Consider the following 13,598-nt stretch of genomic DNA (forward strand, 5'->3'; position numbering starts at 1 on the left):
CTCCAGAAACTTCTGCTCCAGTGTGAGTGGGCTTCCCTCCAGGCCTGCCACATGGCTATCGTCCTAAGAACCTTCTTTGACTATCACTCTGGAATTCGTTTTCTCTTTCCTGGACCCCACACCATTCTCTTCCTAGGTTTACCCCCTTCGATTTGATGGAGAACATCTTCCAGTATCTTCCAGAGAACATATTCTTGGGAGCTTAATTTTTTGAAAGTTTGCCTGAAAATGTCTGAAAATGTCTCTATTCCTCTCCTACATCCAGATCATGGGATGGCCGGATTCCCCATTAGAAATGATTTTACCATTGAATTTTGAAGACTGAATTTTCTAGTTAGCTTGCCATGTTGCTACTGAGAAATTGGATGCCATTGTGATATTTTATCCTTGGTGTGTGATGTTTGTTCGAAAGCCTTTAGACTCTCTTCTTTATTCCTGCTAGTATGAAGTTTCAGAATGGGTGCAGCTTAGTGTGAAGGAGGCTTTGTTTTTTGTTTTTTGTTTTTGTTTTTTTTGCATTCATTGTTGAGTAGTAGGTGGGTCCTTGTAACATAGACACCCACACTTTGAATTCCGAGAAATTAAAAAAAAATTTTTTTTTTAATGTTTATTGATTTTTGAGAGTGAGAGAGACAGAGCATGAGTGGAGGAGGGGCAGAGAGAGAGGGAGACACAGAATCCGAAGCAGGCTCCAGGCTCTGAGCTGTCAACACAAAGCCCAACCCTGGGCTTGAACCCACAAACCTCAAGATCATGACCTGAGCCAGAGTCAGACGCTTAATCGACTGAGCCACCCAGGTGCCCAAGAAATTTTTTATGGTATTGTTTTATCTGTCTGTCTTTTGATCTATCTATTTTTATCTCATTATTTTTTTCCTGTTTTCTTTCTGGGATTTCTGTTCATTGGATGTTGGAACTCATGGACTGATCGCATCAGGTTCTTCTCTGCCGGTTCTCATTTCTTTATCTTTTGTTTCACATTCTGGGAGATCTCCTTAGCTTTGTTTTCCAGCTGTTAATACTGAAATATTTCTGCTCTCATTAATATTTTCAGGAGCCTTTTCTTGTTCTTTAAATATTCCTTTTCTTATAGCCTCCTTGTTTCCTGGATGCAATATCTTCTCTTATTTACCTGAGAATGTTAACTGTAGATCATTAGATTTTCTGTTTTACACATTGCATGTTTCCTCAGCACTTATATTCGAGGTTTTCCTGAAATGTTGGTAACTTTTCACTTTCCATTTGTTTTTGTTTTTGTTTTTGTTTTTTTAATTTTTTTTTAGCGTTTACTTATTTTTGAGACAGAGAGAGACAGAGCATGAACAGGGGAGGGTCAGAGAGAGGGAGACACAGAATCTGAAACAGGCTCCAGGCTCTGAGCTGTCAGCACAGAGCCCGACGCGGGGCTCTAACTCACAGACCGCGAGATCATGACCTGAGCCGAAGTCGGATGCTTAACCGACTGAGCCACCCAGGCGCCCCTTCACTTTCCATTTGTATGTAATAGTCAAACATAAGCATTCTGACTGAAAACTTTGTATTGGGGTAGGATTGTGACCTGGTGCCTTTTATTCCCCTGACTTACTCATTCCATAACTGGAAGCCCGTACCTCCCATTTTGCCCAACCTTTTTCCCCCTCCCCTCTGGCAACCATCAGTTTGTTCTCTGTATTTATAGATCTGATTCTGCTTTTTGTATATTCTTTTTTTTTTTTTTTTAGATTCTACATATTAGTGGAATCATATGGTGTTTGTCTTTCTCAGTCTGATCTATTTATTTATTTGTTTTTAATTTGTTAAGTTTGTTTTTTAAAGTAGGCCCTATGCCCAACATGGGGCTTAAACTCACAACCTTGAGATCAGGAGTCACATGCCTACCATGAGCCAGCAGGCACCCCATGACTTATTTAGCATAATACCTTTTAGGGCCATCTGTGTTGTTTTATCCTTTTTTATTACTACATAATATTCCATCATGTATATATTATCACATTTTCTTTATTCATCTACTGATGGACCTTTAGGTTACTTCCATAGTTTGACTATTGTAAACAATGCTGCAATAAATGTAGGAGTGCATATATCTTTTTGAATTAGTGTTTTCATTTTCTTTGGGTAAATACTTGATAGTGGAAATATTGGATCATATGGTATTTCTCTTTTTAGTTTTTTGAGGAACCTCAATACTGTTTTCCATAGTGGCAGCACGAATTTACATTACATTCCCACCAACAGTGCATGAGAATTCCTTTTTCTCCACATCCTCACCAACACTTGTTATTTCTTGTCATACTGATTTTAGCCATTCTAACCAGTATAAGGCGATATCTCCTTGTGGTTTTGATTTGCATTTCTCTGATGATTAGTGATGTTAAGCATCTTTTCATGTGTCTGTTGGCCATCTCTATGTCTTCTTTGGAAAGATGTCTTCAAGTCCTCTGCCCATTTTTTTTTAATGTTTATTTATTTTTGAGAGAGAGAGAGAGCATGAGTGGGGGAGGGACAGAGAGAGAGAGACACAGAATCTGAAACAGGCTCCAGGCTCTGAGCTGTCTGCATAGAGCCCGATGTGGGGCTCGAACCCATGAACCGTGAGATCATGACCTGAGCCGAAGTTGGATACTTAACCGACTGAGCTACCCAGGTGCCTCTAGGTCCTCTGTCTATTTTTAAATTGGATTGTTTATTTTGGTGTTGAGTTGTCTAAGTTCTTTATATATTTTGAATATTAATCCCTTATCAGATATATCATTTGCAAATATCTTCTCTTATTAAGTAGGTTGTCTTTTTGTGTTGTTAATGGTTTCCTTTGCTATGCAGAAGCTTTTTTTTTTTTTTTTAAGATTTTATTTTTGGGGTGCCTGGGTGGCTCAATTGGTTAAGCGTCCAACTTCAGCTCAGGTTATGATCTCGAGAGCCAGCTCAGAGCCTGGAGCCTGCTTCAGATTCTGTGTCTCCCTCTCTATTTGCCCCTCCCCTGCTCGCACTCTGTCTCTGTCTCTCTCAGAAATAAATAAAACATTTCAAATATTTTTTTAATTAAAAACAAAATATTTTATTTTTAGCTAGACTCTACACCCATCATGGGGCTCGAACCCACAACCCTGAGATCAAGAGTCACACGCTCCGCCAACTGAGCCAGCCACATGCCCCCTGCAAAAGTTTTTTTTATTTTGATGTAGTCCCAATATCTTATTTTTGCTTTTGTTTCTTTTGCCTTAGGAGACATATGTAGAAAATAGCTGACGTCAGAGAAATTACTGCCTATGCTCTCTTCTAGTTTTATGGTTTCGGGTCTCACATTTAGGTTTCTAATCCATTTTCAGTTTATTTTTGTGTATGGTGTTAGAAAGTGATGTGGTTTCATTCTTTTACATGTAGCTATCCAATTTTTCCAATATAGTTTATTGAAAAGACTGTGTTTTCCCCATTGTATGTTCTTGCCTCCTTTGTCATTGATTGACCATATAACTGTGGGCTTATTTCTGGGCTGTCTATTCTGTTACATTGATCTGTGTCTATTTTTATTCCTGTACCATACTGTTTTGATTACTACAGATTTGTAGTATATCTTTTTTTCTTTTTAAAATTTTATTTTTAAGTGATCTTTGCACCCAGTGTGGGACTTGAACTTAATAGCCCCAAGATTAAGAGTTGCATGCTCCACCAACTGAGCCTGCCAGGCATCCCTGTAGTATATCTTGAAACTGGTATTGTGATACCTCTGGCTTTGTTCTTTCTCAGGATTGCCTTGGCTATCAGGTGCTGTTTGGGGGAATTTCCATATGTCAGGCCTGGGCTTGCAAATTTTACCATAGAGAGATTTATTCAACAAATATTTTTATTGAGTGTCTGCAATAAGCCAGATGCTGTTCTTTTTTTTCTTTTAATGTTTATTCATTTTTGAGAGAGGGAGAGCATGAGTGGGGGAAGGGTAAAGAGAGGGGAGGACAGAGGATCTGAAGAAGGCTTTCTGCTGACAGCACAGAACCCGATGCAGGGCTCAAACTCACGAACTGAGAGATCATGACCTGAGCTGAAATCAGACGCTTAACTGACTGAGCCACCCAGGCACCCCAGCCAGGTGCTATTCTAAGTGCTGGGGACGCATTAGGGAACAAAACCTATGAATCCCCTGTCACAAAAATCCCCGCCCTTTCTTGGAGCTCATGGTTTGGGACGTGAGCAGAGAACAGCACTGAGGTTCTACCAATTGTGTGTCTGTTTTCACTTGATTCTCCTGATGTGAAAGTGGTCCCTGTCGCCTGTTCTCAGCTGTACCTGGTGTCCCCAGTCCAGAATTTATGTGGTTCAGTCTCCCTGGGGAGTAAACTGCAAAAATTCTGGATTTGGGGTGGAATCTGGTGGCTTAACTGCTCCTTTATATAAAGACTTGTAGTCAGTCCTAGATTTGTCTCCCACCCAGACCCCACTTCCAGACTTTGGAGGCATGGGGTGTGTCTGTTACTATAACCTATCACATGAATACAATTTCTCTTGTTAAACCATCCTCCATTCATGGGGTACAGGCTGTCGTGCCCTTCTTGACACCCCTTCCTGATATTGTGTCTTCTGCAACGGTGGAGTGGGGCAGGGGGAAAGAGATGGGTGTGTGAGTATAGGCACAAGTGTAAAAGGAAAGAATGGGGTTTGTACAGGTAAATATGAGTACATTTGGCAGGTTAATTAAAATCATTTAACTTGAAGGGCTCCTGGGTGGCTCAGTTGGTTAAGGGTCTGGCTTCGGCTCAGGTCATGATCTCGCGGTCTGTGAGTTCGAGCCCCACGTCAGGCTTTCTGCGGACAGCTCAGAGCCTGGAGCCTGTTTCAGATTCTGTGTCTCCCTCTCTCTCTGCCCCTCCCTGCTCTCGCTCTGTTTTTCTCCTTCTCTCAAAAATAAATAAACATTACAATTAAAAAAAATAAAATCAGGGGCGCCTGGGTGGCTCAGTTGGTTGAGCGTCCGACTTCGGCTCAGGTCACGATCTCGCGGTCCGTGAGTTCGAGCCCCGCGTTGGCTCTGGGCTGATGGCTCAGAGCCTGGAGCCTGCTTCCTATTCTGTGTCTCCCTCTCTCTCTGCCCCTCCCCCATTCATGCTCTGTCTCTCTCTGTCTCGAGAATAAATAAATGTTAAAAAAAATAATAAAAAATAAATAAAAAAAATAAAATCATTTATCTTGAGGAGTGGTTCATTGAGAATGTTAAAAAGGTTTGGGAGGGTGCTTATTTTTTTGCAGGCACTTGCTTATTTTACTCTTGCACCAGCATGAAATGTCACCCTTTTTTCTTTCTTTTTTTTTTAAATTGTATTTAAATCCAAGTTCTTTAACATATAGCGTAATAACAGTTTCAGGAGTCGAATTTAGTGATTCATCCCTTACATATGACACCCAGTGCTCATCATAACAAGTGCCCTCCTTAATGCCCATCCCCCATTTAGCCCATCCCCCCACCCACCTCCCCTCCAGCTACCCTCAGTTTGCTACCTATTTAAGAGTCTCTTTGAACATGTGGAGAAACGGGAACCCTCTTGCACTGTTGGTGGGAATGCAAACTGGTGCAGCCGCTCTGGAAAACAGTGTGGAGGTTCCTCAAAAAATTAAAAATAGATCTACCCTATGACCCAGCAATAGCACTGCTAGGAATTTACCCAAGGGATACAGGGGTGCTGATGCATAGGGGCACTGATACTCCAATGTTTATAGCAGCACTTTCAACAATAGCCAAATTATGGAAAGAGTCTAAATGTCCATCAACTGACGAATGGATAAAGAAGATGTGGTTTATATATACAATGGAATACTACTTGGCAACAAGAAAGAATGAAATCTGGCCATTTGTAGCAACATGGCTGGAACTGGAGAGTGTTATGCTAAGTGAAATAAGTCAGGCAGAGAAGGACAGATACTCTCATGTTTTCACTCATATGTGGATCCTGAGAAACTTAACAGAAAACTAGGGGGGAGGGGAAGGGGGAAAAAATTACAGAGAGGGAAGGAGGCAAACCATAGAAGACTCTTAAATACTGAGAACAAACTGATGATTGATGGGGGTGGGGGGAGGGGAAAGTGGGTGATGGGCATAGAGGAGGGCACCTGTTGGGATGAGCACTGGGTGTTGTATGGAAACCAATCTGACAATAAATTATATATATAAAAAGAGTCTCTTACGGTTTGCCTCCTTTTTATTTTTGAATGTTTCAGGTTTGGAAACCAGAACTGAGAACAAAGACTTTATTCCAAAACAAGAAATTTTAGAAGAAGTAGAGCCTCAGGGGCAGCTACAAGAAGGGTCCCACAGGAAGGCTCCCCCTGGATGTAGTGATACTGGTGAGATAGGGGTAGAAAAGCAGTCAAGAAATCCCTCATCATTGAAACTGGAAAATTCTCCTGAAGAGGAAGGACTCCCCAGCACCGCAGATCTCAAGAATGGTCCCACGGAGGAGGGAGACTTCAGACATGACCAACTTGGGAACAGGGCCAGAAGTTCAAACTCTGTTCTTTGTCAGCACGTGCAGGCCACAGGGAGGCCCGTCGACCACAATGACCTGGGGGACAGTTGTACACAGAGTTCAGAGCCGGTAAAGCATCACACAGTGAAACCTCCCCGCTCCGTTGACAGTGAGGAACAGCTCCACAGTGCAGACCTCTTTAAGACCCAGCGACAGTTCCGTGAAGAAAGGCCATATAAATGCGGGAACTGTGAGAAGAGTTTCAAACAGCGTTCTGATCTTTTTAAACACCAGAGAATCCACACGGGGGAGAAACCCTACCAATGCCAGGAGTGCGGGAAGCGCTTCAGTCAGAGTGCTGCCCTGATCAAACACCAGAGGACACACACGGGCGAAAAGCCCTACACCTGCCCTAAGTGTGGGGACAGCTTCCGGCAGAGCTCCCATCTCACCCGGCACCAGAGGATCCACATAGGAGAGAAACACTTCGAGTGTCACGAATGCGGGGAGACCTGCCGTATTTCCAACCGTTTTAGACATCAGAGAATTCACAAAGGGGAGAGACCCTACGCGTGTGAGGAGTGCGAGAAGAGCTTCAAACGGTGCTCAGACCTCTCTAAACACCAGAGGATCCACACTGGGGAGAAGCCGTACGGGTGTTCTGTGTGTGGGAAACGCTTCAGCCAGAGTGCAACCCTCATTACGCACCAGAGGACTCACACTGGAGAAAAACCTTACAAATGTCTTGAATGCGGGGAAAGCTTTAGACAGAGTCCACACCTTATCCGACACCAAAGGATCCATAGAAATAAAGTCCCACCGTTTTGACATGGCTGCTGCTTGGGCTGTTTTGGTGTGTGTGTGTGTGTGTGTGTGTTTTCTGTTGTCCAGAAACGGCATTCTTTGGCATTTGTAATATGTCAGTCATTTGTGGATCGTATTTCCACGGGCATCACACCCAAGATAGATCAGTCGGTAGGTCTCAGTACCTACTCTGAACATCACTGTGAAGCAGGAATGTGTAAGCGGGGAGCCCTTCCAAAGGATGAGGGGGTCCCATGGAAGGGCCTCCCGACGACATCAAGGGCTCACTTGTAACAGTTCTGTCCTGGTCTCTTCTCTTTTCTTACCTCTGCTTTCAGACCAAATCTTGCCCACTCCACTCACTGCCCTGAGAAATATTTGTGTCACTTAGAATTGTCTTTCTGCTTTGATGGTAGACAGGATTTCAAATACATGATGATCCAAAACACCGTGTAAAGTTTGGTACATACAAGACACACTCTATATTTTTTGCTTTTTTAAAAATGAACTTTGCAGAGTTTCTCTTTCTTCCCCATTCTAGGGGTTCCATTTTATAAGTCTTGTTGATTTCTTTTCAAAAGAGAGGCAAAGGGAAACACCACCCAAATACACCTACAAATTCCCATCATTGTATCCTTTTCTAAGCTTATTAAATTAAGGGCACTTTATTTGAGAACTTTTGGTTTTTGATGAAAGTCCTCATTAAACCTTTTGGTAAGCTTTGTGTAGGGGAGAGGGAGGGAGGCTCTTGTGATATCAAATAACCTAAAACATGTTTTTTCTGTCAAGGCTTCTTTCTTTTTTCTTTTCTTTCTTCTTTCTTTCTTTCTTTCTTTCTTTCTTTCTTTCTTTCTTTCTTTTCTTTATATTTATGAGAAAGAGAAAGAGAGAGACGGAGAGGGAGAGGGGCAGAGAGAGAGGGAGACACAGAATCCGAAGAAGGCTCCAGGCTCTGAACTGTCAGCACAGAGCCAGAAGCAGGGCTCGAACTTGTGAACTGCAAGATCATGACCTGAGCCGAAGATCAGATGCTTAACCAACTGAGCCACCCAGCCACCCCTGTCAAGGCTTCCTAACGTATGGGACATAAGGAAGTGGTGTGGAGTGCATCCTTGGGGGTGTTCCAGAAGAGGACACCAAAGGCAGAAAGAAGCTCCTTCAGCTCTTGCTTGTTTTGTTAATGGGTATTCACTGACATGTAATACTCTATCATCCATAAAATGCATCCATAGACATTTTCCATTTGACTTCCAAGCAATCCTACTGAGGTAAGGTGGACAAGGTAAGCTACCTTGTCATTCCCAGGTAGAAAGGAAGTGGAGGCTCACAGTTGATGCTTTAGAACTTGGGTGATCTGACTGCTTGTCCAGTAACGTGAGTTTTTTCCTTTACATCAGTGATGGGCTCCCACCCCACCATGGCTTGCCGCTTCTCCCTGCCCCTCCTCCCCTCTGCCCAGTAGTAGTGGTGGAGGGCCAGTGGCGCATGCACACGCCTCAAGATAAGAAACACTAGCTCAGAAAGGGGGTTAAAACGATCATTATTTAACTTCCCAGCGCCGTCTTTCCACCCCTGTGCCTGGTGAGGGAAGGCTATGGGGTTTGCTTTTTTGCCCTTGTTGGGTTAAACTGTAGGAATGAAACTAAGCCTGAGCCTATCTTATCTTTCTACACACAAACATGTATTGCATGTAAGTTTTTTTTTTTAACCTGGTTGGGGGTTTTTGTGTGTTTTTTAATTTATTTTTTATTTTTATTTTATTTTTTAAGTTTTATTTATTTAAGTCATCTCTACACCCAACATGGGGCTCGAACTCACAAGCCTGAGATCAAAAGTCACATGCTCTATTGACTGAACCAGCCAGGTGCCCCTGTGGTTTTTTGTTTGTTTGTTTGTTTTATTGTAATGTTTATTTTTGAGAGGGAGAGAGAGAGAGCATGAGCCAGGGAGTGGCAGAGAGGGAGACACAGAATCCAAAGCAGGCTGCAGGCTCTGAGCTGTCAGCACAGAGCCCAATGCGGGACTCAAACCCACGAACTATGAGTTCATGACCCAAGCCAAAGTCAGGTGCTTAACTGACTGAGCCACTCAGACACCTCCCCGCGGGTTTTTTTTTTTTTTTTTTAAATCGAGGGAATATAAGCATACTATTGGATATTTGGAAAAATAACAGGAAAAGAAATTACCCATAATCCTACAACCCTGATCACCTGTTATAGGCATTTTGTTGTATTTCCTTCTGTTTTTTTTTTCTCTGCATGCTTCTCATGTAATGAAAACCATAGTGTTTATATTTTACATCTTTTTAATATTATGTCTTAAGGGTTTTACGTGGTTTTCATAACCTTTATGTTTAATGGCTGCATCATTATCCATTGAGTAGATTTGACAATTGTGTCCCATTTTCCTTTTACTAGTCATTTCAGCCATTACTCCTTTTTGTTGTTGCAAGCAATGCTGTAGTGAATATCAGTGTAATTTTAACATAATTTGGATTGTTCACTATTTTTTTTAATTAATCAATTTATTTACTTATTTTTATTATTATTTTTTTTACAGAGGGATAGTCCAATGGGGGAGAGGAGCAGAGGGAGAGACAATCTTTTTGTTGTTGTTGTTGCTTTAATTATTTTTTATTTTACGCAAAATATGCATAATATTTTAGGATCCCATGCCATTTAACTGTTTTTAAGTTGAGAATCCTTTACACTTTGAACACCTCAAATGTAAGACTCAGGGAGGTCTTTCTGACAAAAAAAAAAAAATCTCAAAAACTTCACTTAATTTGAATTTACATCTTTCTAATTGTCATTTTCCTAGGATGAAAAGAATCAACTGATGACAACAAATGTGTGGCTCAAACAGGTAACCGTCAGTCCAAGCATTATATCCACTAAACTAATTATTTCCAGTCTTTTCTATTTAGAAAGACTCCCATTTGAAAAATAATTATTTTCAGAGCATATTGAGTTCTTCAGTGAGATATCTGGGAATGGTTAGGAAGGGGCTATTACTTTTTGTTTTCTTTTTTTTTTTTTCTAATTTTTTTAAATTTACATCCAAGTTAGTTAGCATATAGTGCAACAATGATTTCAGGAGTAGATTCTTTAATGCCCCGTACCCATTTAGCCCATCCTCCCTCCCACAACCCCTCCAGTAACCCTCTGTTTGTTCCCCATATTTAAGTCTCTTATGTTTTTGTCCCCCTCCCTGTTTTTATTATTTTTGCTTCCCTTCCTTTGTGTTCATCTGTTTTGTCTCTTAAAGTCCTCGTATGAGTAAAGTCATATAATTTTTATCTTTCTCTGACTAATTTCACTTAGCACAATACCCTCCAGTTCCATCCACATAGTTGCAAATGGCAAGATTTCATTCTTTTTTGATTGCTGAGTAATACTCCTTTGTATATATAGACCACATCTTCTTTATCCATTCATCCATCAGTGGACATTGGGGCTCTTCCCATCCTTTGGCTATTGTTGATAGTGCTGCTATAAACATCGGGGTGCATGTGTTCCTTCGAAACAGCACACCTGTATCCCTTGGATAAATACCTAGTAGTGCGATTGCTGGGTCGTAGGGTAGTTCTATTTTTAGCTTTTTGAGGAACCTCCACACTGTATACAGAGTGGCTGCACCAGTTTGCATTCCCAGAGAGAGAGAATCTTAAGCAGGCTCCATGCTGAGCGTGGAACCTTACACGGGGGCTTGATACCATGATGCTAGGATCTGGGATCAGGACCTGATCCAAAATCAAGTGTTGGACGCCTAACTGACTGGGCCACCCAGGCACCCCCTTGATTGTTCTTCAGAATCTAAGCCTAGATTCCCAAAAGTAGAATTTCTTGATCAGTGTGTGAGCTAATACACATTCCCCCAAAGCAAGTACCAAATTACATTCCTTTATGAGTCTTCTACTCGACCCTTGTCACCTTACCACATCTTAGTTTTGTGTTTTTTTTTTTCCTAAATGTACAAAACCCAAAACTAAGTCATTTGCTTCTCAGAACTCCCTTGCTTGATCCTGGACGTGGTGGAATAGTAGCATGGCCAGGCAGGAGGGATGGCGAGAGGGCTGGCCTGGGTGTGTTCAGGGTCTGGTGTGTCAGGTGGAGAATGTCACTTATGAATGAGATTTCGTATCTAGCACTGGGGCTGAGAATGAGGGCGTGGACATGGTGTCTGTTTAGGCGGGCCATGAGCTGTATCACCCTGGTGTTGTTCTCCCCAAGCCTATCAAGGTTATTTGCCCAGGGTCACAGAGCTAGTAAGCAATAGAGTAGTAGTGATAGCCTGATTCCAGTGTTCTTTTTACTGGAGGAACGCCACAGACTTTTTTTTTTTTTTTTTTTTTTTTTTTTTGAGAGAGAGAGAGGGAAGGTGTGTAAGCAGGGAAGGGGCAGAGGGAGAGGGAGAGAAAAATCTTAAGCGTGGAGCCCAACATGGGGCTCGAGCCCACAACTTTGGGATCATGACCTGAGACAAATTCAAGAGTCCAGTGCTTAACTGACTGAGCCACCCAGGCACCCCAGGAACACCACAGACTTAGAGCTGACTGTCCTCTCTGTACTTTTAGCTTTCCCTCCGTTCTTCCCTTCTTCTACCCTCTCGACACATTGACTGTTGCTTACATACTACTTGAATTTTCCATATATTTCCACATATATGCATGCCTTTGTTCAAGATTCTTTTAATCCCAGATCCCTTTTCTCAGACCCTAGCCCACCAGATTAACAATGGAAAAGTCGACCCTTGTAAAGCAATTTTAAAATGTCACTTCTCAATTATCCTACCCCGAAATATTTCCTTTACTAAACTACCATTATCTGTAGGCTTTGTCACTTACCATGCAAACTATTATAGCCAGTAAGTTAACGTGAATACGCCATCTCTGATCCCTAGATTATAAAGGGTGAGTGGATTAGCTCTCGTGCCAAAACAAAAGACCACAGACTAGGTGGCTTAAATAACACATTTATTTTCACACAGTTCTAGAGGCAGGACATCCAAGGTTAAGGTGCCCTCAGGGTTGGTTTCTGTTGATGCCCCTTCCTAATGTAGACAGCCTCCTTCTCACTATGTCCTCACATGGCCTTTCCTCTGTGCAGTGGATGGAGAGGCCTCTAGTATCTCTTCCTCTTAAAAGGACACCGGTCTTATCACTAAACGCCCCACACTTAGCACCTCATTTAACCTCAATTACCTCTTTAAAGGCCCTGTTTCCAAATACAGTCACACCAGGGGTTAGGACTTCAACGTATGAATTTGGGGACACAATTCAGTCCATAACAGAGGGCAACAATCTTTCCATTCTTCACATTCTCCCATAGCACCTACATAGCATCTCCTGTCCTACAAAATGGGAAGTCCAGATGTTTGTTAACAAAGTGTTAGAATTCCTGACTGGAGCTAGAAGAGAGAGTGATATGGTCGTTTAAATCTATTGCTTTAGCATGTCTTTGAAACATTTCCAAGTTCTGTTCTGCACGGTCCTGTGCCCTGCTTGGGACTCGGAGGTCTCTAGGGCAGTGGCATAGAGTTAAAAGGGAAGTTCCTGGGGCTCAGGGTGGGAACCACAGCAGCACATGGCTGGGCCCTCTCACTAACCCCACCAGAGAGTGAGGGACCAGAGGTTGTGAGGCATCTGCGGTTCCAGGAAGGGACGTGGGGCAGGGCAATCTACCAGGCACGTGCAGTGGGATGAGCCCACTTCCCACTGTGCTAACTTGGCAGGTTCTAAACACTCTCTGACAACCATTGGTGCCCCAGCAGGCGTCACAATGGAATGTGGGATGATTTGACAGCATGGCTTGGGAGCTTCCATGGCCACTTATCTTGGATGCTCACATATCCACACTTTCATTTCAGATGGTCCGCCTAGAATATGTTACCTTCAGAACCACCCTGGATTATTCTGGGAAGCAAAGGGCTTATCATAATTGGGCTCCCCACTTTATTTTTAATTGTCCAAGGTCCACTTGCCAGACTATATGTCTTAGCTGTTGGCCACAGCCCAAGAATAACCTTTACGGCATGCATCTAGGTCTTCATATAGCCAAGTGTCCTGCCTGTAACAGTCTCCCCACACCAGATTACTTACCTCCAGTTCAGTTCTCATCCATACAACTGAGAGCTGCCATCAGGATGTTTGCTTTAAAGATTTTTAAGTAATCTCTACATCCAACGTGGGGCTTAAACTTAAACCCTGAGATCAGAGTTGCATGCTCCACCAACTGAGCCAGCCCTTTGCCCCTATGTATCTAATCACTATGTATGTATGTATGTATGTATGTATGTATGTATTGATTTATATGGCTTCCACTTAGCAGTGGAGGGAAGCGC

At 42.5% G+C, this 13,598-nt stretch overlaps 1 protein-coding gene across 3 annotated transcripts in view; it reads left to right on the forward strand.

Annotated features, from left to right (window-relative positions):
- The window catches only part of ZNF394 (zinc finger protein 394), a 30,753-nt gene that overhangs the window by 14,132 nt on the left and 3,023 nt on the right, over positions 1-13,598 (forward strand). For 2 of the 3 annotated variants that reach the window (XM_053893805.1, XM_019422684.2), the window contains exons 4-5: positions 6,205-8,524; positions 10,077-10,121. In XM_053893805.1, coding sequence (XP_053749780.1) covers positions 6,205-7,280 — 1,076 coding nt within the window. In that variant the 3' untranslated portion in view covers positions 7,281-8,524; positions 10,077-10,121. Of the gene's footprint in view, positions 1-6,204; positions 8,525-10,076; positions 10,122-13,598 lie in introns of those variants that run through there. The other variant, XM_053893806.1, reaches the window with a different exon arrangement.

This window comes from Panthera pardus, unplaced genomic scaffold, assembly GCF_024362965.1.
Source record: "Panthera pardus isolate Hobbes unplaced genomic scaffold, ASM2436296v1 HiC_scaffold_4, whole genome shotgun sequence".
Classification (NCBI taxonomy): Eukaryota; Metazoa; Chordata; class Mammalia; order Carnivora; family Felidae; genus Panthera; species Panthera pardus.